Raw genomic sequence first — 24,397 nt, 5'->3', positions numbered from 1 at the left:
AAGTTCTCAAAATGCTCTGGGCACGTGTCTGCCTGGCTCCAACCTCACCGCCGGCACCTGGACACCGAGCCAGCAGTGCCCACGCCACGGCCAAGGCCGATTAATGGGCTTCTTCCATCCCCCAACCAGTTAGAGGAGTACTCTTTTTACTTTTAATTCATACTTGTTTACTGGTGGGCACACGGCTTGTGAGACCTTAGTTTCCTAACCAGGGATTGAACCTGCACCCCCTGAAGTGGAAGTGTAGCGTCTTAACCACTGGACAGCCACGGAAGTCCCAAGGGTGGTCTTTTTAAAACACTGCTGTCAGGATGTTCAAAATCCAGGACACAGACACCACCACACGCTGGTGAGGATGTGGAGCAGCAGGAACTCTCATCACCGCTGGTGGGAATGCAAACGGTGCAGCCACGCTGGAACACAATTCGGTGGTTTCTCATAAAACCATCCAGAAATCACGCTGTTTATTTACTCACATGAGACAGAAACTTAGGTCCACAGGAAAACCTGCACATGAATGTTAAAGCAACTTCATTCATCGTTGCCAAAACTTGGAAGCAACTAAGACATCCCTCAGTAGGTGAATAGATGGAATAGGATTCTGTGTTTAAAAGAAATGAGCTATGAAAAGACATGGAAGAACCTTAAGCGCATATCGCTAGCTGAAAGAATCAAATCTGAAAAGGCCACATAATAAATAATTCCTATACGATACTCTGGAAAAGACAAAACTATGGAAACAGTGGTTGCCAGGAATTAAGGGGAGGATGAACAGGGAAAACAGGATGTTTCGGGCGGTGAAACCATGCTGCGCGATGCTGCAACAGTGGACTCCTGTCCTTGTGCATCTGTCTTAGACCACGTGACACCGAGTGGCCCTACTGCAGGCTACACTTTGGGAACGATGATGCGTCACCGTGGGTTCATCTGCTGTAACAAATGCACCCCCGCTGGGGCGTGCTGAGGGTGGGGGCTGTGTGTGTTACGGAGGGGCAGGGGGTGTATGAGACTTCTCTGCACCTTCTGCTCAACTCTGCTGTGAACCTGAAACTAAAAGCAAGGTCTAAGAAAACCACACCTGAGCTCACAGTTGCACCCTTACCCGAACTGATCTGGGCTGGCCGTCTCACCACTGGTCTACATCCCTTCCCGTGGGGAAGGGAGAAGAGAAGCAGGAGTCAATTTTCAACTGGGAACCACGTGCATGTGTTACCTACTGAAGGTTCATCTTCTTAACTGTACAGAATAGGGTGACTTGCCCAGTTAAGTTGTGCAGTTGTTGCTTCCCTCATAGCTCAGTTGGTAAAGAATCCACCTGCAATGCAGGAGACCCCAGTTTGATTCCTGGGTTGGGAAGATCCCCTGGAGAAGGGCGAGGCTACCCACTCCCGTGTTCGTGGGCTTCCCTTGTGACTCAGCTGGTTAAGAAGCTGCCTGCAATGCGAGAGACCTGGGTTCAATCCCTGGATTGGGAAGATCCCCTGGAGAAGGGAACGGCTACCCACTCCAGTATTCTGGCCTGGAGAATCCCAGAACTGTATAGTCCATGGGGCAGCAAAGAGTTGGACACGACCCCATGAACTCTAGCATGCCTGGCTGCCCTTCCTTCACTATCTCCCAAAGTTTGCTCAAAGCCACTTCCATCGAGTCGGTGACGCCATCCAACCATCTCATCCTCTGTCATCCCCTTCTCCTCTTGCCCTCAATCTTGCCCAGCATCAGGGTCTTTTCCACTGACTTGGCTCTTCACATCGGACAGCAAAGTACTGGAGTTTCAGTTTCAGTCCTTCCAATGAATATTCAGGATTGATTTCCTTTAGGATTAACTGTTTGATCTCCTTGCAGTCCAAGGGACTCTCAAGAGTCTTCTCCAGCACCCCAATTCAAAAGTATCAATTCTTTGGTGCTCAGCCTTCTTTATGGTCCAACTCTCACAACTGTACATGACTACTGGAAAAACCATAGCTTTGACTAGATGGACCTTTGTTGGCAAGGTGATGTCTCTGCTTTTTAATATGCTGTCTAGGTTTGTCATAGCTTTTCTTCCAAGGAGCAAGCATCTTTTAATTTCTTGGCTGCAGTCACTGTTCACAATGATTTTGGAGCCCAAGAAAATGAAATTTGCCACTGTTTCCACTTTTTTCCCATCTATTTTCCAGCAAGGCTAATAGAATATGGTTCACATTGACTATGTCTTTGTGAAGAAAACTGCAGGGCACTGTCTTAATCCCCTCCGCAGGAAAGCACCTCGACACAGGGGAGAATCACATTTCCTCCTCCATTGTTGGCTGTCAGGAAGAGCTGAGAAGCAGCACAGGAGAGGGCAACACGGCCAGCTGGTGCCTGGACACAGAATAAATCAGGCCGAGACCCCTGGCTCGGGTGCAGCCCGAGGGGACGACTCCAGCCCTCTCGGGTCCCGCCACTGCTGGAACTCGAGGGCCACTGGAGCCATGCGGCACAGAAACCCACGCGGACTCTCCAGGATAGGGGTCCTGCTCCCTGCGCTGGCCACGCTCTGTGGACAAACAGCCCCAACAAGGGCTAGTTCTAGGCCATCTGGCTCTGGGGACACAGCGAACAAGGCAGGTGAAGTCTCTGATCTGTGCAACCTACATCCTACTGAAATAGCAAACAAGTAACTATGTAAGTTTATTTTATTTTTAAAAATTTTATTGGCATATAGTTGACTTACAGTGTTGCATTAGATTCACATGTACAGCAACGTAATTTGGTTATTCACACACATATATTTCTTCTTTTTTAGATTATTTTCTCATATAGGTTATCCCAGGATACACAGTATCCCCTGTATACTGTGCTGCATACAGTAGTTCCTAGTTGGTTATCTATGTTATATATGTGTCCAGTCAGTTGTGTCCAATTCTCTGTGACCCCGTGGGCTGCAGCCCACCAGACTTCTCTGTCCATGGAATTCTCCAGGCAAGAATACTGGAGTCGGTTGTCATTTCCTTCTCCAGTGTTATATATCAGTTCAGTCACTCAGCTGTGTTCAACTCTTTGCGACCCCATGGACCACAGCACGCCAGGCTTCCCTGTCCATTACCAACTCCTTGAGTTTACTCAAACTCTTGTCCATCAACTCAGTGATGCCATCCAACCAACTCACCCTCTGTTGTCCCCTTCTCCTCCCGCCTTCAATCCTTCCCAGAATCAGGGTCTTTTCCAATGAGTTGGTTCTTCACATCAGGTGGCCAAAGTACTGGAGTTTCAGCTTCAGCATCAGTCCTTCCAATGAATATTCAGGACCAATTTCCTTTAGGACGGACTGGTTGGATCTCCTTGCAGTCCAAGGGACTCTCAAGAGTCTTCTCCAACACCACAGTTCAAAAGCATCAATTCTTTGGCGCTCAGCTTTCTTTATGGTCCAACTCTCACATCCATACATGACTATTGGAAAAACCATAGCTTTGACTAGACGGACCTGTGTCAGCAAAGTAATGTCTCTGCTTTTTAATATGCTGTCTAGGTTGGTCATAGCTTTTCTTCCAAAGAGCAAGCATGTTTTAATTTCAAGGCTGCAGTCACCATCTGCAGTGATTTTGCAGTCCCCCAAAATAAAGTCTCTCACTGTTTCCATTGTTTCCCCATCTATTTGCCATGAAGTGATGGGACCAGATGCAATGTTATATATAGTAGAACATATATATTCAACCCAAGTCCTGATTTATTCCTCGCTTGTGACCCTTTCCCCTTTAGTAACCATAAATGTGTTTTCAATATCTGTAAGTCTGTTTCTGTTTTGTAATTAAGTTCATTTGTATCAGGTAAAAAAAACTAGGTTCCACATATGAGTGATATGACATTTGTCTTTTTCTATCTGACTGCCATCACTTAGTATGATAATCTCTAGGTCCATCTATGTTGCTCCAAATGGTATTATTTCATTCATTATTTTGTAAAAAAATTTTTTTAATGACTTCTGCATATTTTTATTTTTTTATTTTTTGGCTGCTCCACACGGCATGTGGGACCTTAGCACCCCAACCAGGGATCAAACCCATGCCCCCTGCAGTGGAAGCCAGGAGTCTTAACCACAAGGGCTAGCAGGGAAGTCCCCATTTGCTCTTTTTTATGGTTGAGTAATATCCCACTGTGTATATGGACCACATCATCTTTTCCCATTCCTCTGTGGATGGACGTTTAGGGTATCTCTCTCCATGTCTTGGCTACTGTGAATAGTGTCACAGTGAATACCACAGTGCATGTATCTTTTCCCATTACGCTTTGCTCCAGGTATACGCCCAGGAGTGGGATTGCTGCGTCATATGGTAGTTCTATTTTTAGGTTTTTACGGAACCTTCATACAGTTCTCCATTGTAGCTGCATCTGTTTACGTTCCCGCCAGCAGTATAGGAGGGTTCCCTTCTCTCCACAGCTTCTCCAGCATTTTGGCAAGTTATAAGCAGAAAACAAATCAAGGTGAAGGAAGAGGTTGCAACTGGGGGCCTCAGAGTCATCTGTGACAAGGAGGTCTTTCTGGAAGCAGTGCTTAAGCTGACAGTCAGAAACCAGCTGAGCAAAACCCACATTTGGAGGCCAGGAGCCTCCCGCCTGAGGAGGGAGCTTGTGGGAAGTGTGCTGGGTGGTGCTGGGAGTGTGGTGTCAGGGGGGAGAAGGAAGGACTGGGCCCCGACCCCAGGGCATGGGCGGTGGACACACTTGAGAGCCGGGCGGAGTGCTGCGGAGAGCTGAAGGCAGAGCAGCACCGTGACTTCCCTGGCTTTAGAAGACCCTTCTGCCCGGACGTGGTGCGTCAGCAGCAAGGGGCTCTGAGGGCACAGGAGGAGCTGCTCACCAGGGTGGGGACGCCTCGGGCAGAGGGCAGAGTCAAGTCCCGCCAGGGAGCGGTCCTTCCGGCAGGGAGCGGGGGAGGGGTCCCTTGGTAACTGCTGTCCGGCCGCTGAGGGCCGGGTCGGGGGAACAGTCAGCAAGCACAAAGCTCTGCGGGGGCTGAGACGAACAAGTGGAGGCTGGCGGGGCAGCGTGCACAGGGCGGTCTGGAAGGAAACCTTCCGCTGCTGCAGAGTCCAAGCGGGACAAGGCACAGAGAGACCGCGGCCTGCACGGCGGTGCCCGCAGGAGCAACGCGGGTCATCTCGCTGAGCTGCCAACCTCTTCTCCAGGCTTCCGCGGGCACCACTTACTGGGTTCTGAACATCTACTCATTCTCTGCCACTCATTAGAGTACACCTCTTCCCTACTCTCTGTCTTTTTAAAAATGCACTCCTCCCAAGAGAAGGGCAGCTAAATTTTCTAAAATAAACTTGGGGAAAGAAGACGACTGATGATTTTCCCCCATTTCCAGTCTCTTATGAGGGTGTGAAACTAGATGGTCAAGAATTTGGTTTTCAGGACAAAATTCCATCAAATTGTCTTTGCAGGAAATCGACCTAATTTACTGCCTCTGGAAAACTGTACCGTAAAAGCCTGTGTCCCTCGTTCATACCTGAAGGGCAGCCTTGGGGCAGGGCCCCCTCTCCTGAATGGAAAGACTGAATGGAATTGCTCCGTGGAGGCTGCGGCAGACTCATCCGCCACAAGGAGCCTGGGGGCCTGAGAGGGACTTGCATGCCGTGTGGACGTGCTGCTCTTTCAGAGAGCAAGGGGACACTCTCGAACCTTACCACGGCTTCCGACGTGGACGGTAGTCTCCGCAGCCCCGGCATGGGGAGCGCGTCCTGTGGGCACAGCAGGTGCAGCTGCAGCTTGCCAAACAGGATCTGCAACACAGGCAACGTCACGTGGGGCGCTGTCCCAGCTCTCAGAGGACCTGAACATCACCATCACGGGGGTGGGCAGCTGGCCAGACAGGACGTCCTGATCAGGCGCTACCAAGTGCATAGGCCCTGACTCGGTACTGCTCTTGGATTTAGAGGCTTTGAAGCAATGAATCTCAGCGTGAGAGAACATGAGCCACTTACATACTTTTCAGACAGTCACATAAAATAACGTTCATAAATTCAGAATAAATCTCCCTTTAACCCCTGAATAGGAATCATATTCTATTGAAGAACCGAAATTCAGCTTTACCTCTCGAAGCTGATGATTACTTGTGATAAGAAACCGTTCTCCTGCAACAAAATGGGCTTCTTTCTCCAGTTCCTTGAGACGAGACTATGAAAGCAACAAACACGATCTTACTAACAGTGTTCACAATTTAAGATGATTTAATTTGCACACCAAATAATTCTCAAAAAAAGATCTTGTAAGAACAAAAAAAAAAATTTATAATTTACCGAAATGAGAGATTACAAAATACAAATGTTGATTCATGATGGAATACTCAGCTCACAGAATCAGTCTCCTAAGTGAAGTGGATCCAAGGAGACAAACAGAAAGAAGTAAAAATAGTAAATACTTCGCAAAGAGAAAGAGGGAAAGAAGGAATTCTCCAGCACCATTATGACCAGCAGCGGGATCTAGCATCACCCCATAAGCTCGAGACTCGCCAAGGATCCCAAGGCAGAAGACTCAGGTCCACACTGCACGGTGACCACTGTGACTGCGATGCAGGACCCTCTCCCCCAACAGAGGGGGCCGCTCTGAACAGCACACAGACTAGCGCACAGTCCAGGCAAGGGGGGTGTGGAGGCCCAGGTGGGTAAAGACAAAGGTACCTTATGAAGCAGCTGATAAATACACTGCTGAGCGTAACAGTAGGACATGCTGAATTTATGAGTCCCTCACCTCCTCTCTTTATGGTCAGAAGAAAAGTAGAAAGACAGAGAAATTGGCAGAATAAATAAAAATGCATGGTCCAACTATATGCTGTCTGCAAGAGACTCCTTTTAAAGATATAAACAGGTTGAAATTGAAAGGACAGAAAAAGATATTCCATTCAAATAGTAATGAAAACAGAGCAAGGGTGGCTATATTAATATCAGACAAAATAGAACTTTAAAAACTGGTTATAAGAGACAAAGGGTGATATTATATTCTTCATACAGCAAGAAGACATAACAATATAAGCATTTACATTAAAATATATGTAGACCATTAAAATATATGAAGAAAAACTAACAGAACTGAAGGGAGAAATGGATATTCTACCGTCATAGTTGAAGATTTGAATATCCCACTCACAATAATGGTTACAACAACCAAAACACAAGCCCATGGACTGCAGCTCCACGGAATTCTCCAGGCGAGAACGCTGGAGTGTTTGCCATTCCCTTCTCCAGGGGATCTTCCTGACCCAGGGAATGAACGCAGGTCTCCTGCATTGCAGGCAGACTCTACCACAGAGCCACCTGGGAAACCCATAGGTAAGGAAATAGAGAACTTAAACAACAATAAAAACAACTAGATCTAACAGACAGTATATAACACTCTACCCAACAATAACATGCACATGGGATATTCTTTTCAAGTGAGTGTCGGATATTTTCCAAGAGAGACTATATTTTAAGCCACTGAGTTTTAAGAGATTTTAAAAGATTGATATCATAGAAAATATGACATGACCACAGGAAGTTGAAGTTAGAAATCAGTAACAAAAGGAAAAATAAAAATTCACAAAATTGTATAAATTAAACAACACATTTTTAAATAAGCCAAAGATCAAAGAGGAAATAAAAAACGAATTTAGAAATTACTTAGAGATGGATGAAAACAAAGCCATAACATGCCTGCCTACGGGATGCAGTGGGAGCAGTGCTAAGGAGGGAATCTGTAGCTATAAATGCTTATGTTAAAAAACAAGAAAGATCTGAACTCAACAACCTCACTTCACAAATGAAGGAACTAGAAAAAGGAGCAGACCAAACCCAAAGTCAGCAGAGGAAGGATACAATAAATATGAAGCAGCGTTAAATGAAATACAGAATATAAAACAGTAAGGAAACCCAGCGAAACCAAGATTTGGTTCTTTAAAAAGATCAACAAAACTGACAAACCTTCAGATGGCTAGACTGAGAAAACAGAGAAGGCTCAAATTACAAAAATCAGAAATTTAGGTGAAAATATTACCATGATTTTATAGAAATAAAAAGGGTTATCAGAGAGCACTATGAAACAACAGCAGATGGGATAACCTAGATGAAACAAATTCGTAGAAACACAGAACCTGCCCAGACTAAATCACGGAGACATAGAAAAACAGAATAGACCTATAACTAGTAAGGAGTGGAAATCAAATCTAAAATCTTCCAACAAACAAAGCCCTGGATGCAATGGCTTCAATGGTAAATTATACCAAACATTTATAGAAGACCTAATCCAATCTTTTTCAAATTTTCCCCCCAAAATTGAAGAGAAGGCAACATTTCCCAACTCACTTTGAGGCCAGCAATTATCCTGATACCAAGGCCAGACAAACACACTACAAGAAGACTGCAGATCAACATCCTATATAAACACTGATGCAAAATTCCTCAACAAATTGCTAGCAAGCAGAATTCAGCAGTATATTGGAAGGATTATACACCATGACCAAGTGGAATTTATTTCTGGAATGCAAGGATGGTTCAACATATGAAAATTAATCAATATAATATGCCACATCAACAGAATGAAAGGAGTTACATGATCATTTAAACTGATGCAAAAAAAAGCATTTGACAATATGATAAAAACTTTTTTGATTAAAAACCTTTTTATGATAAAAAACATTCAGAAAACTAGGAATGGAACAAGACTATCTCAATATAATAAGTCAAATATTAAAAACTCACAGCAAGCATCATATTCAGTGGTGAAAGACTGAAAGAGTCCCTAAGATCAGGAAAAAGGCAAGGATGCTTGCTGTTACCACTTCTATTCAACATGGTGTAGAAACTCTAGCCATGGTAATTAGGCAAGAAAAAGAAATAAAAGGCATCTAAATTGGAAAGGAAGAAGTAAAATTATCCTTACTTGCAGATGACATGATTTTATATGTAGAAAAATAAAGAGTCTACAAAAGAAAGATTCTAAATCTAAAGATTCTACAAAAGAAATGGTTGGAACTTTCTGAACGCAGCAAAATAGCAGGATATAACATCAACACACAAAAATCAGTTTCATTTCTACACACAATATGAAATGGAAATTACAAAAACAATTCCATTCATGACAGTGTCAAAAAGAGTGAAATACTTGGGAATTAACTTAAGCAAGAAGGTGAGAAACTTACAGAACGGAAGCTACAACAGGTCGTTGTTGTTGTTTAGTTGCTAAGTTGTGTCTGACCCTTTGCGACCCTATGGACTGCAGCCCCACCAGGCTCCTCTGTCCATGGGATTTCCCAGGCAAGAGTACTGTAGCAGGTTGCCATTTCCTTCTCCAGGGAATATTCCCAACCCAGGGATTAAACCCATGTCTCCTGCACGGGCAGGCAGATTCTTTACCACTGAGCCACCAAGGAAGCCCACAAAACACTGCTGAAAGAAATTCAAAATGACATAAATAAATGGAAACACGTCTCAGGCTCTTGGATTGGAAGGCGATATATTAAGATGTCAATACTAGTCAAAGTGATCTACAGATTCAGTGCAACCCTTACCAAAATTCTAAAGACAATTTTTTCAGAAATAGAAAAATCCACCCTAAAATTCAAATGGAATCTTAAGGAACAGCAAGTAGTCAAAATAATCTTGACAAAGAAGAACAAAATTGCATGACCCACACTTCCTGCTTGCAAAACTTACTACAAGGTTACAGTAATAAAATCATGTGGTGCTGGCATAAAGAGGGCTTCTGTGGTGGCTCAGTGGTAAAGAATCGGCGTGCAATGTAGAAGATGCAGGAAACGCAGATTTGATCCTTGGGTCAAGAAGATCCCCTGGAGAAGGAAATGGCAACCCACTCCAGTATTCTTGCCAGGAAAAACTCCATGGACAGAGGAGCCTGGCAGGCTACAGTCTGTGGGGTTGCAGAGTCAGACACAATTGAGTATGCTTTACATTTTCAACTGGCATAAAGGTAGACGTACAAACCAAACATACTCATAAAACAGTTAGCCCAGAAATAAACCCTTGCATATGCGGTCAAACGATTTTGATAAGGTGCTAAGACCATTCAATGGAGAAAGGACAGTCTTTTCAATAGATGGTGCTGGGAAAACTGGGTATCCACATGCAGAAAAATGAAACTGGATTCTTACTTAACACCATATACAAAAATTAACTCAAAATTGATCAAGGACCTAAACATAAGACCTAAAATAATAAAACTCTAAGGAGAAAGCAGGACAAAAGTCTAACAGCGTTGGATTTGGCAAGGATCTCTTAGATATGACACCAAAGGAGAGGTAACAAAAGAAAGACATTTTAAATTAGACTTTATCAAAGTTAAAAATTTTGTGCCTCAAAAGACAGTACTGCGGTGGGAGGTGGGAAGGAGGTTCACGAGGGAGGGCACGTATGAATACCCCTGGCTGATTCACGTTGATGTACAGCAGAAACCAACACAACACTGTAAACAATGATCCTCCAATTAAAAATAAATAAATTAAAAAATAATTATTAGGTAGCAGTGTATAACTTTTTTTAAAAAAGTTAGTATCAACAGAGTAAAAAGGCAATCCACAGAATGGGAGAAAAACATATGAAAAGCATATTGATAAGGGATTAATATCCAAAACACACAGAACTCCAAAAACTAAACAATAAGAAAAAAATGTAATCCAAAAATGGGCAAAGGCCTTGAATAGACATTATTTTTCAAAGAAGATGTACAAATGGCCAAAAAGCACATTAGAAGATTTGAAGCATCACTAATCATTGGTGAAATGCAAACCGATACTACAATGAGATATCACCTCACAGCCATTAGGATGGCTATTGTCAAAAAAAACAGAAAACAACAACTGTTGTGAGGATGCAAAAAAACTGGAACCCTTATGCACTGTTTGTGGGAACGTAAAATGGTACTGGGGCTTTGGAAAAAACATGGTGGTGCCTCAAAAAATTAAAACCAGAATTACCGTAAGATTTAACAATTCACTTCTGGGTATATATTCAAAAGAACTGAAAGCAGGATCTTAAAGAGGTATTTGTATACCCATTTTCATAGCCCATATTTACAATAGCTAATAATAGCTAGGTTGCCTCCATTTTCCACTGGCATAAAGACAGACATACATAGAATATGGAAACCACCCAGGTTGCATTCAACAGAAGAATAGATAATCAAAATGTGGCATGTACATACAATGGAGTATTATTCAGCCTCAAAAAGGAAGGAAATTCTGCAATACGCTACAGCATGGATGAACCCTGAGGACACTGCAGGAAGTGAAATGAGCCGGTCACTAAGAGACAAACAGTGTCCGATCCCACTTACGTGAAGCACTCAGAGTCGTCCAAGTCACAGAGAAACAAAGAGGAGTGGCGGGCGTCAGACGCTGGGGGAGGGGAGAATGGCAAGTAATTGTTCAATAGCTACGGGTTTCAGTTTTACAAGATGAAAACACTTATGGAGATGGAGCTGGTGCCGGGTGCAGAACAAGATGAATACTTACCACCACTGTACTCTGTAGTTACAGGGCTTCCCTGGTGGCTCAGATGGTAAAGAATCTGCCTGCAATGCAGGAGATCCGGGTTCAGTTCCTGGGTCAGGAAGATCCCCTGAAGAAGGGAATGGCTACTCACTCTAATACTCTTGCATGGAGAATTCCATGGACAGAGGAACCTGGCGGGCTGCAGTCAAGGGGGTCCCGAAGAGTCGGACACAACCGAGTGACTTCTGCAGTTACAATCAGTGACTTCTGCAGTTACAATCAGTGACTTCTGCAGTTACAGTTTTGACGGTAAGTTTTACGTTGTGTATTTTATCACAATAAATTTTAAAAGATGTGCATTATTCATTGTATGCTATTTCCTTCTCAATTAAAAAAGTACATAAAGAGAAAAAAATCAGTTCCAGGTTTATAAACCTAAATGCAAAGGCTAATGAAAATAACTCTAAACATAATGGAAGAGAGACTTCATGAACTCGACAAAAGGAAAGGTTCCTTAAACAGGATGCAAAAAGCACTAACCATAAAGAAAAAGATTGATAAAATTAAAAATTAAGGACATCTATTGATCAAAAGGCATTAAGAGAGTAAAACATTAAGACATAGAGGACAAAGGTATACATAACAGCCTTGTAACCAGAATATATCGAGATGTTCTATAAATCAGAAAGTGGAAGACAGAACCCTCAATATAAAAACGGGTAAAAATGTTGAGCAGATCTCTTACCAAGGAGAAACTCCAAACAGCCAACAATGTAATAAAAGCTATTCAACCTCCTCAGCAATCAGGACACCAGGAACCAACATCATAGCGAGACACCACTGTGTCCTCACCAGAAGGGCTCTGCTCAGGGTACGGGGGACCTGTGCCGGCGAGGATGTGCAGGACAGGACCTTGTGCGCACTTCACGCAGCTGCGGCTTTGGAAAGCAGGTCAGTGTTGTCTGACGAAGCTGCGCCAGCAGCTCACTGTGCCTCGGACCTGGGGAGCATGTGCCCACGGGCCCAGGAGACAGGCTCAGGGACACAGCACGGCCTGTGATGCCAGGCACAACCCTGCTGCCATCGGCACTGTGGTGGAGCATGCGGCGGAGCACTGAGCCCCAAGGGGCATGGACTCGAAGCTGAGACACGGGTGAGAGCGGTCAGACACAGCGGCTGACCAACAGCGCCTTCTGAAGGAAAGCGACTATACCATCAGGCTCCTACACGGAAAGCTAAAGGAAATCGACAGTGGAAGGACCGCCACGTCAGGAAGGGGGCTCTGACAGGGAAGGGCCAGCAGGGCTTCTGGACACTCTCAGCTTTGACCTGGGCGATGGTCATCCTGGAGTTTCCTTTAAAATATTAACTTTAAAATAACTTAAGTGGAACCCTTAATGCATCTTTTTCAGGCATCTTTATGCATCCCTCTGTATTTTTTACAGTTGGAAAACTTTGATTTTGCTTTTTCAAAGTATCCAAGAAACCCATGACCTGCCCACTCAAGGGGCGATGCCCTCTAAACCACCACACGTCCACATGGGGCAGGCACCAGCTATGGTCTTGCTTCAACTCTTGCAAGCGTGGGATCCCCTGCAGGAGTCAGACATGGGGCGACAGTGCCCCAGGTGGGGCCGAGTGAGGAAGAAAAGGCCAGTCACGTGGGGCCCGCCTGGAGCCGCCCACTGCAGAGGAGGGCCAGCACACGCAGGCAGCCTGACGGACGTGCTCACCCCGAGAAGCGCTGACGTCCGCTCCATCTCCTCCTTGTTCACCCGAATGCGATGGGTTTCCATCACTGTGATTCAAACACCAAAGCAGACACCATTAGCACCGCATCAGCGAGTCACTTCTGAGAAAGACCGCAGGGCCAGGAGCGAGCCTCCCTCCCCGACTCGGGCCACGAGGACAGCGCGGGCTCAGTGGCATCCCCCAGGGTCGGCCCTGGAGCCCAGCGATGGTGGTGGTGGCGGGTGTGGGGACCCCGTGGGTGGGGAGGCGCCCCGGCCGTGTGCGAGGCTCTGCTCTCCCAGGGGCCCAGCAGGACACAGTGGGTCGGGGGCTAAGAGCAAGGACAGCAGGGAGCCCGAAACAGCCCTTCCAGGGGCTTCTCACGAAGTGTGAGGGTCTGGCACCCCAGGACCAGGACAGCTGCTGACACAGGAAACTTCCGGACAGGCCCCCTCCCCCCACACTGTTCTCGGGGGTGGGAGTCAGGAGGGTGCTCACCCCTCGGCCGGGGCACCTGCAGAACAGGCAGCTCAGAAGGGCTCCCACGTGACCCCGACATCAGAGTCCTTCTAGACCAGGAGGTGACACGCCCCATGTCCTCTCGTCACAGGAAGGGGAAGCTAAGGGCTTGCTGCCTCTTTGGTGCCCATATGATGCACCGCCCACCCCAAACTAAGTCACGAGAAAACAGGCGCCCCAGACAGAACAGAGAACGCTGGAAAGAGTAGTGCATCACCTTCACGGTAGCTTACCTGCCAAAATCGGTATCAAAGGAAGCTCCAAAGTCCAGAAGAGCTGCCATAAACCACAAGCCTGTTTCAGGGGAAGAAATGACATTGTGTTACTTTGAAACTATTACTTCTGCCTGCGTTTGCTGCACAGCCGACTTAATCCTGCTGAGCAGCTCCTCTGGGTGACGTGGTTAAAACTCCTATTTCCGTCAAGTATCCTATCTCACAATTAATATTCATACCAAGCCCAAACGGAAGTATTCAGAAATATCTGGTAGGACGGGTTCCACTCCCACCTCTCTTCCATCTTTCTCATTTTAAGTGTGATTCAGGTACTTGTGGCTTTCTTCTCCCACTTCAATTTCAGAACAGGAGGAAGCGCTGAAGGCCTCCAGGCCACATCAGTGGGCTCCTTCTCTGCTCTCAAGCTGGCTTTGCCCATGTCGGGGCAGGAGGAGAGGGAAGTGGCTTCCCCATCCTCGGCCTGCGGCCCCTGCAGGACACTTGCCTTCCCAGGGGCCCGGTAAGAGCCCACCCTTCAGTGCTGGGGTGGAGAAGCTCCGAGCCAGTGCCTGTCCCCGCAGGCCTCTCTGTCCCTTGCTGGCCCCGACTCCTGCCCTTGCTGTGGTACCTGGTCCCTTCATTCAACCCTTTTTGACTAGTCCTTCAAATGACCTCAGCTTCCCGATGAGACTCTGAGTGGAGCTGAAATGAACGCTTAGCTTTTACATTAATTGCAGCATTGGAAACGTTCCAACTGAATTGGAGTCTTTTTTAAAAAACTGTTACAATTGTTGTCAACCTATAGAGGACATTTAAAAAGTCAGGTCTCATCATCTGGACGGTCCCCCAGTGAGTGACGCCCAGGGTCCCGTCTCCTGCCCTCAGGGACATGCCTCCTGTGGTCTGGACCAAGGCCAGCCCCTGGGCAGTGAAGCTACCACGAAGTGCCTTGCCTTTAGCTGGGAGCAGAGGTGCATCGTCAGTCTGTGGAGTACCCTCAGGTTCGCACGGACAGCCTGATTCTTCAAAAGAGCAAAAGAATGAACAGTTAGGAACGTTTGGGAGCAATGCTTGTCACACTTTAGGAAGCCACAACTTTTCCACAGAGACCGCACCCTGGTGCTGAGACCCATCACCCCAAGAAGAGCAGCCCCACACCACGGAATACTCTTCTTGGGTAAGCTCAAGATCCCTACTGCTTTCTTACTTTCTCTCCACCCCCACTGCCCTCATTTTACAGGAAATGAGCCACAGAGAGGCTAAGTGGCCCAGGGGCAAAGATCACGCAGTGGGAGGGACAACAGGACGTGGACTTGGTCTCCTGGTCTCGGCCTCCGCACTCGCCACCCACCCTTGCCCCAGACACGCACAGAGACGCTGGGAGGTGGACCAACCAGAGTCGGCAACGAGGGTGGGGGGAGCCTCAGCCCCAACACGCAGTCTAACAGCCGCGCCCTCCCAGAGGCCTGGCGTCCCCACAGCACCCTTCACTCCGCCACACGGCCTGAGGACTCCAGGTGCCCAGACGGACGGAGCGTCAGAGGCCCCGCCCCACGACGCACCCTGCAGTGGCCGTGCAGCCCCGGTCCCACTCTCCCGGAACCACGGGCACATGTGTGTCCGTGTCTGGGCTGTGCCCGGCATGTGGCCGGCCTGCTGCCTGAACATGCTGCCTGCTGCAGAGCGCTGACCTGCGAGGCCTCCCCAGGACCGGCTCAGGCCCCCCAGCTCAGCCCGGCTGCACCTCCTCTCCCACAGCGGTCATCGTCTTTCTCTCCGACGAGGCCTCGCCGCCGCCCCCTCCCCAGGACCGGCACAGGCCCCATGGCAATGTTCAGGCCCCCCAGCCCAGCCCAGCTGCACCTCCTCCACCCCAGCGGCCATCGTCTTTCTCTCCGACTAGGTCTCGCCGCCGCCCCCTCGGGGACCCACACTCTGAGTCCACAGTTTCCGCTCTCTCCTGCTCCTGCGTCTCACGCCGCGTCCCCAGACCCTGCAGAGCAGAGGGCCCCTCCCCACGCCGCTCTCACCACGTGTTCCCATGACGGACACGTCGCTGGACAAGCATGAGTCCCTCCCAGGCTGCCTCCTTTCTGCCGAGTGCGGACAAGGCCTTGGGCAGAGCCTCGTTGGGGAGCCGTAAGGTGGGGCACTCGCGGCCTGGCCTCCCTGACTTCTGTCAGGGAGGAAGCACCTCCTCTGAGTGTTTTGTTCCTGAAGCCCCTCCCACCTCTAACTTGTACATGTGTGTACCAGGAAAAACGCCCCTCTAGAGTCAGAAATGCAGACTGATCTACGGCCTCGACTTGACCTTGGGCGAAGTGCAGACGTGAGCCCTGTGCACCGGAGTCCTCTGTGAACCAGGGCTGACCACACACGGGGGGACCACTCCTTCCTCCAGCTACAGTATCCCAGCCTCTGTCTGGGGAAGTGCCGCCCAACGGCACGGACCTAGGAGGACTGCTCATCTCCACGCCCTGCTGCCCTGCCAAGGGGCAAACATGTGACACAGCGGTGGAAAGGAGACTCTGAGTGCTAAAACTGTGAATCTTGGACAAAAGTGACGCATGGAGGACAAGGTCATGGTTCACTGCTGGCCCCAGGGCCGTGGGCTCCTGCCGCCTGGGTCCTCTGAGCCGCCTGGCTGCTGTCTTCCCAAAGCTTGCCCTGCCTTTCCTCTGAGTCTCAGCTGCCCCACGTTCCTCTGACAAATTCCTTTTAGACTAAGGGAGAGTGAGGTTCTCTGTTTCCAACCCCAAGCCTCTCTCTGACACAGATCCCCGACTCCACCCCACCGAGCAGGCATGTAGGATCAAATGCCCCAAACGACAGTCCTGAGCTCAGCCCGGCGTGCGGGGCAGGCTTGCACGGCCTCCTGCTTGGCCTTCCAGTCGTGCTTTGAACTGTGCTTGTTAACCGACAGCCGGGGAGCCTGGACAGAGTGGCTGAGAGTGCGGGCGCTGCTCCGGCTTGGCTGCCTCCCTGGCCCTGCAGTGCGGCGCATCAGGTCTCCCTCGCCCCGGGCTCCAGGCAGGGTTCCAGGGCTGCACACACCCTTGCTTCTGCAAACAATGGTTCCCAACGAGAGAGAGGGGCCTGGAGAGACAGACTCGGGCAGCCTCTATGACTCTCCCCATGGTAACTGAGGAGCAGCCGCCTCCGGCTTCCGCCACGGAGGCCAAGTCTCCAGAACAAAGGATTTATCAACAAGCAGCTGTCCGCTCACAGCGCAGGTGACCCTCTGACACCAAGGACCCATTTAAGAGAATCAGGCCGTGAAAGGCATCTCCCAGGGACAGCTTCACAAAGGGACAGAAGTCATGCATCCTTATTCAGTATCCTCTACCAGAATACATCTCTGCCAAACAAGCAAAAGTAGATGTCGGCAATGTTCTTTTCACTACTGGGCTGTCCATAAAGTAGAAAAAGTTCTTAGAGGAAAATTAGGGTTGTATTAAGGTCCATAAACCTTATCTTAAAACAACTCACCACAGTCTTTCTTGAGGAATTTCCATCCACGCTGTTGACTGTAAATGTGGTGGGGTTTCCTAGGTACTTTGCCACTAAATCTTCAAAAGAGGGTGCAACATCACTAGGATCTATAAGCCACGCAGCAATTCTGGGATCTAGCCCTACAAAGTCAGCAACTGCAGAGAGAAAGGTCAGTTAGTCATTCTATGAAAAACAAGTACTTTCCCCTGCCATGGAACAATGGACTGGTTCGAAATTGGGAAAGGAACATGACAAGGCTGCATACTGTCACCCTGCTTATTTAACTTCTATACAGATTGCATGCAAGCTGAAGCTCAAGCTGGAATCAAGATTGCTGGGAGAAATATCAATAACCTCAGATGTGCAGATGACACCACCCTTACGGCAGACAGCGAAGAGGAACCAAAGAGCCTCTTGATGAAAGTGAAAGAGGAGAATGCAAAAGCTGGCTTAAAACTCAATGTTCAAAAAATGAAGATCGTGGTCTCCAGCCACATCACTTTATGGGAAACAATGGAGTCAGAGAGAGATTTTATTTTCTTGGGCTCCAAAATCACTGCAGATGGTGACTGCAGCCATGAAATTAAAAAAAGATGGTTGCTCCTTGGAAGAAAAGCTATGACCAACCTAGACAGTGCATTAAAAAGCAGAGACATAACTTTGCCAACAAAGGTCCACATAGTCAAAGCTATAGTTTTTCCGGTAGTCATGTATGGATGTGAAAGTTGGACCTTAAAGAAGGCTGAGCACTGAAGAGTTGATGCTTTTGAACTGTGGTGTTGGAGAAGACTCTTTAGAAACCCTTGGCCAGCAAGAAGATCAAACCAGTCAATCCTAAAATAAATCAGTCCTGAATATTCATTGGAAGGACTGATGTTGAAGCTGAAACTCCAATACTTTGGCCACCTGATACAAAGAGTCGACTCACTGGAAAAGACTGATGCTGAGAAGATTGAAGGCAGGAGGGGAAGGGGATAACAGAGAATGAGATGGTTGGACAGCATCACTGACTCGATGGACATGAGTTTGAACAAGCTCCAGGAGATGGTGAAGAGCAGGGAAGCCTGGCTTCCTGTGTGCAGTCCATGGGCCTGCAAAGAGTCAGACACAACTGAGCGACTGAACTACAATCACAAGGTTTGCATTAACTATTACAGTCCTGCCATCCCCCCTATCACAGAGCCAAGCAACAGCGATGCTGAAGAATGCTGAGCCCTTGGTAAGAGTGGTCTCCACCAACCAGGTCCCACACAGCCAGTCTCCATGGGGAATCCGTCCCAAACTAACTCTCCAGGCTGAAAGAGATGGATGTCGGAAGCCTCAGCCCCACCCTTGCCGTCTCGCCCCACTTTTCTTCCTGCTCTGGAGCCTCTCTCTGCCCCGTGCATCTCTCTTTTCAACCATGCATCTCCCCACTTCCACTCTTCCCGTCTTCCCTCCTCCACCCACCTGCGGGGCAGCCTCCCCGACCCGGCACTGGGGTGTCAGTCTCGAGAGACAAGGAAGTGGGGTGGGGTGATCTCTGCAGCGCCCTGCCAGGAGGAACCCTAAAAACAGCTACTGTGCTGCACGTGGTGTGTGCAGAGAAACTTGGCGCAAGGCCACCCTCGACCCTGGGAGGACACATTCCCCCCTCGCCTGGTAGTCTTCTCGTCTGAAAACTGGGAGAAAAGATTACTGCAAGTAGCCGTGGGACACATAAGAAAGCACTTTTAAAATTTTCATTTTGTTTTTTTTTGGCTGCACCATGCCGCATGTGGGATCTTACTTCCCTGACTATGGAGCAAACCCACGCCCCTGCATTGGAAGCTTGGAGTCTTAACCAGTAGACCACCAGGAAAGTCCTAAAGGTACTTCTTTAAAAAAAAAAAAAGTAAAAAAAAAAAAAAAAAAAAAAAAAAAAAAAAAAGTGATATTTGCCTAATATATTTTAGTACCAGAGTATTTTAGACCTGGAGCAGGAGTAATGAAAGGATGGGGTGACTGATAAATTAAGAGACAAGTCTGGGAATCCTGAGTGATTGCTCTCTGAAGTTGCTATAACATTTTGAAGTGTGCTTCACAAAGACAAAGAGTCGGTCTTTAAATAAAACTGTAGTCTTAGATCCCATCACACTAAGTATTATATTTTCTGGCATATTTAAATCACAGTAGGCTAAGAGATTTATATTTACCCAAGCAGCCAGTATCATCGCTATTTTTTTGAGAGCCGGGAAGTCACCTGTGTTGACAGATTTGGAACTCTGGGGGAGAGGAAGCACAGAGTCAGCCAGCAGTCTGACTGCTTGCTGCCCATCAGCTGTCAGGACTTTATATAACCGTGTCTGCCAACACTGACCCAGCCACACGATTTCATTGTTTGCTTTTCAAAGCTCTAGTGTTCCAAAATTAAGGGTTCTTATCAGCAAATGTTTTTGAAAAACCTTGGGGAAGGTCTGACAGCCCTGGAATGGTCTAGGGACTGTTCCCTACAAACTCCTGAAACCAATAAACTGAAGCTATGAGGACAAGCCCCACACTGGGGAGAACGTCAGGTGTTGGAAAAGAAGTGCCAACAAAGTAGCCTGTGAATGAACTAAGACAACCAAGAAAATGACAGAAGTTATGGTGGTAAAGAACCCTCCTGCTAGTGCAGGAGACATAGGAGACACAGGTTTGATCCCTGGATTGAGAAGCTCCCCTGGAGCTGGGCATGGCGTTCCACTTCAGTATTCTTGCCTGGAGAACCCCATGGACAGAGGAGCCTGGAGGGCTACAGTCCAAAGAGTCAGACACGACTGAAGTGACTTAGCATGAAAATGAAGAACTCAGTTAGAAATACTTAGAGATTAGGTGACTTAGAAAAACTTGATGAATAGATGAAAGAATTTAGGAAAGCAAAGTAAAACCAAAACACCACTTCTGAAATAAAAACTAAACTGGCAATCAGTTCAGTTCAGTCCCTCACTCGTGTCTGACTCTTTGTGACCCCATGGACTGCAGCATGCCAGGCTTCCCTGTCCATCACCAACTCCCAGAGCTTACTCAAACTCATGTCCATCGAGTTGGTGATGCCATCTTGACATCTCATCCTCTGTTGTTTCCTTCTCCTCCCACCTTCAATCTTTCTCAGCATCAGGGTCTTTTCCAATGAGTTAGTGCTTCGTATCAGGTGGCCAAAGTATTGGAGCTTCAGCTTCAGCATTAGTCCTTTCAATAAATATTCAGGACTGATTTCCTTCAGGATTGACTGGTTTGATTTTACTGTCCAAGAGACTCTCAAGCGTCTTCTCCAATACCATAGTTCAAAAGCATCAATTCTTCAGTGCTTAGCTTTCTTTATGGTCCAACTCTCACATCCATACATGACTACTGGAAAAACCATAGCTTTGACTAGATGGACTTTTGTCAGAAAAGTAAAGTATGTCTCTGCTTTTTAATATGCTGTCCAGGTTGGTCATAGCTTTTCTTCAAGGAGCAAGCGTCTTTTAATTTCATGGCTGTAGTCACCATCTACAGTGATTTTGGAACCCCCCCAAAATAAAGTCTCTCACTGTTTCCATTGTTTCCTCATCTACTTCCCATGAAATGATGGGACCAGAGGCCATGATCTTCGTGTTTTGAATGTTGAGTTTTAAGCCAGCATTTTCACTCTCCTCTTTCAACTTCATCAAGAAGCTCTTTAGTTCCTCTTTGCTTTCTGCCATAAGGGTCATGTCATCTGCATATCTGAGGCTATTGATATTTCTTCGAGAAATCTTGATTCCAGCTTGAGCTTCATCCAGTCCAGCATTTCAGATGACGTACTCTGCATATAAGTTAAATAAACAGGGTGACAATATACAGCCTTGACGTACTCCTTTCCCAATCTGGAACCAGTCTGTTGTTCCATGTCCAGTTCTAACTGTTGCTTCTTGACCTGCACACAGGTTTATCAGGAGGCAGGTAAGGTGGTGTGGTAGTCCCATCTCTTGAAGAATTTCCCACAATTTGTTGTGATCCACACAGTCAAAGCTTTGGCAAAGTCAATAGAGCAGAACTAGGTGTTTTTCTGGAATTTTCTGGCTTTTTCTATGATCCAACAGATGTTGACAATTTGACCTCTGGTTCCTCTGCCTTTTCTAAACCCAGTTTGAACATCTGGAAGTTCTGGGTTCATGCACTGTTGAAACCTTGCTTGGAGAATTTTGAGCATTACTTTGCTAATGTGTGAGATTAATGCAATTGTGCAGTAGTCTGAACACTCTTTGGCATTGCCTTTCTTTTTTTTTTTTTTTTAATTTTTTTATTAGTTGGAGGCTAATTACTTCACAACATTTCAGTGGGTTTTGTCATACATTGATATGAATCAGCCATAGATTTACACTTATTCCCCATTCCGATCCCCCCTCCCATCTCCCTCTCCACCCGATTCCTCTGGGTCTTCCCAGTGTGGCATTGCCTTTCTTTGGGATTAAAATGAAAACTGACCTTTTCCAGTCTTGTGGCCACTGCTGAATATTCGAAATTTGTTGGCATATTGAGTGCAGCACTTTCACAGAATCATCTTTTAGGATTTGAAATAGCTCAACTGGAATTCCATCACCTCCACTAGCCTTGTTCATAGTGATGCTTCCTAAGGCCCACTTGACTTCGCATTCCAAGATGTTCGGTTCTAGGTGAGTTATCACACCAGTGTGGTTATCTGGGTCATGAAGATCTTTTTTGAATAGTTCTGTGTATTCTTGCCGCCTCTTCTTAATGTCTTCCGCTTCTGTTAGGTCCATACTGTTTCTGTCCTTTAATGTGCCCATCTTTGCATGAAATGTTCCCTTGGTATCTCTAATTTTCTTGAAGAGATCTCTAGTCTTTCCCTTCTATTGTTTTCCTCTATTTCGTTGCATTGATCGCTGAGGAAGGCTTTCTTTTTTATTTATTTATTTATTTATTTTTATTATTTTTTTTTCCAGTGGGTTTTGTCATACATTGATATGAATCAGCCATGGATTTACATGTATTCCCAATCCCGATCCCCCCTCCCACCTCCCTCTCCACCCGATTCCTCTGGGTCTTCCCAGTGCACCAGGCCGGAGCACTTGTCTCATGCATCCCACCTGGGCTGGTGATCTGTTTCACCATAGATAGTATACATGCTGTTCTTTTGAAATATCCCACCCTCACATTCTCCCACAAAGTTCAAAAGTCTGTTCTGTATTTCTGTGTCTCTTTTTCTGTTTTGCATATAGGGTTATCGTTATCACCTTTCTAAATTCCATATATATGTGTTAGTATGCTTTCTTATCTCTCCTTGCTGTTCTTTGGAACTCTGCATTCAGATGGATATATCTTTCCTTTTCTCCTTTGCCTTTCACTTCTTTTCTCAGCTCTTTGTAAGGCCTCTTCAGACAACCATTTTGCCTTGTTGCGTTTCTTTTTCTTGGGGTTGGTTTTGTTCACTGCCTCCTGTACAATGTTACGAACTTCCATCCATGGTTTTTCAGGCACTCTATCAGATCTAATCCCTTGAATCTCTTTGTCACTTCCACTGTATAATTATAAGGGATTTGATTTAGGTCATACCTGAGTGGTCTAGTGGTATTCCCTACTTTCTTCAATATAAGCCTGAATTTGGCAGTAAGGAATTCATGATCTGAGCCATAGTCAGCTCCCAGTCTTGTTTTTGCTGACTATAGAGCTTCTCCAACTTTCACTGCAAAGAATATAATCAATCTGATTTCAGTATTGACCATCTGGTGATGTCCGTGTGTAGAGTTGTCTCTGGTGTTGTTGGAAGAGGGTGTTTGCTATGACCAGTGTGTTCTCTTGGCAAAACTGTTAGTCCTGCTTCATTTTATACTCCAAGGCCAAACTTGCCTGTTACTCCAAGTATCTCTTGACTTCCTACTTTTGCATTCCAGTCCCCTATGATGAAAAGGATATCTTTTTTGGGTGTTAGTTCTAGAAGGTCTTGTAGGTCATCATAGACCTGTTCAACTTCAGCATCTTCAGCATTAGGGGTTGGGGCACAGACTTGGATTACTGTGATATTAAGTGGTTTGCCTTGGAAACTAACCGAGATCATTCTGTCATTTTTGAGGATTGTACCCAGGTACTGTATTTCGGACTCTTTTGTTGACTATGAGGGCTATTTCTCATATTCAACAAGAAACTGGCAATATACAAAAGTAAATAAGTGCAATAAATAATGCCTTAAGTCTGTTTAAAAATATAATGAAAAAAAGGAAATTCTTTTAAATTAAAAAATGAAGAGATTGAAAATGGATTCTAACATGACAAATATGAAAGATAGAGAAGATTCAACCTATGAAATCACAAAAACAATTCAAATACCACAAAAAAGGTAAACAACCAAGCATTACAACCAGGTCTCATGTATTTCCTGACAGAAGGACACAACATTGCTCAGATCCAGGATCAAGACTATGAAGCAGTCTTGCACTCCCAAACTCTAGCCTGAATCTGATCAAGCCCCTAGATCTCATTACAGGAGAAACAGAAGAGAGAGAACATGTTAGAAGACAAGAAAGAGAAATCCTATAGGATGAAACCCTGGTCTGTCAACAATGACAAAATAATGGCAAGAAAATACTTAGAGGGAGAGAAGACACAAAGACAACTCCGGAGACGCATCACACCCAACCCGAGTACAGGGTCACCCTGACCCTTGTTTGGATCCCAATTCAATCAAACTGCAAGAAACAAAAACAAGCAAAGCTATTTAAAGACAACCGGGCAAGTACAAACGCTGACCGGATAGCTAATAATAGGAAAAGATTATGGCTGTTTTAGGGGGAGATGGTGAGCATGTCCTCTGAAAAATGAAATCCTCATATTTTATCCATCTGATTGACATATTTACAGATGAGTAATATGTTGCTTGGGATGTGCTACAAAATAACCCAGGGGAGATGTGGAACTACTGGAGAAAGAGACTGGACAGAGCTGGTAACTGCTGAAACTGGGTGACGTGTTGTCTGTGTGTCCCCCCACACGCCTGCCGTTCTCTGCGGATGCAGCC

General features: G+C 46.4%; 1 protein-coding gene across 1 annotated transcript in view; it reads right to left on the bottom strand.

Annotated features, from left to right (window-relative positions):
* The window catches only part of POLN (DNA polymerase nu), a 137,620-nt gene that overhangs the window by 79,291 nt on the left and 33,932 nt on the right, over positions 1-24,397 (bottom strand). Inside the window, exons 6-11 of the mRNA XM_043447912.1 lie at positions 17,398-17,555; positions 14,862-14,930; positions 13,927-13,987; positions 13,177-13,241; positions 6,055-6,138; positions 5,649-5,744 (exon numbers count right to left, since the gene is read on the bottom strand). Coding sequence (XP_043303847.1) covers positions 5,649-5,744; positions 6,055-6,138; positions 13,177-13,241; positions 13,927-13,987; positions 14,862-14,930; positions 17,398-17,555 — 533 coding nt within the window. The remainder of the gene's footprint in view (positions 1-5,648; positions 5,745-6,054; positions 6,139-13,176; positions 13,242-13,926; positions 13,988-14,861; positions 14,931-17,397; positions 17,556-24,397) is intronic.

This window comes from Cervus canadensis, chromosome 26, assembly GCF_019320065.1.
Source record: "Cervus canadensis isolate Bull #8, Minnesota chromosome 26, ASM1932006v1, whole genome shotgun sequence".
Classification (NCBI taxonomy): domain Eukaryota; kingdom Metazoa; phylum Chordata; class Mammalia; order Artiodactyla; family Cervidae; genus Cervus; species Cervus canadensis.
Note: the sequence above shows the minus strand (reverse complement) of the source record. Positions and strands in the feature narration are given on the sequence as shown.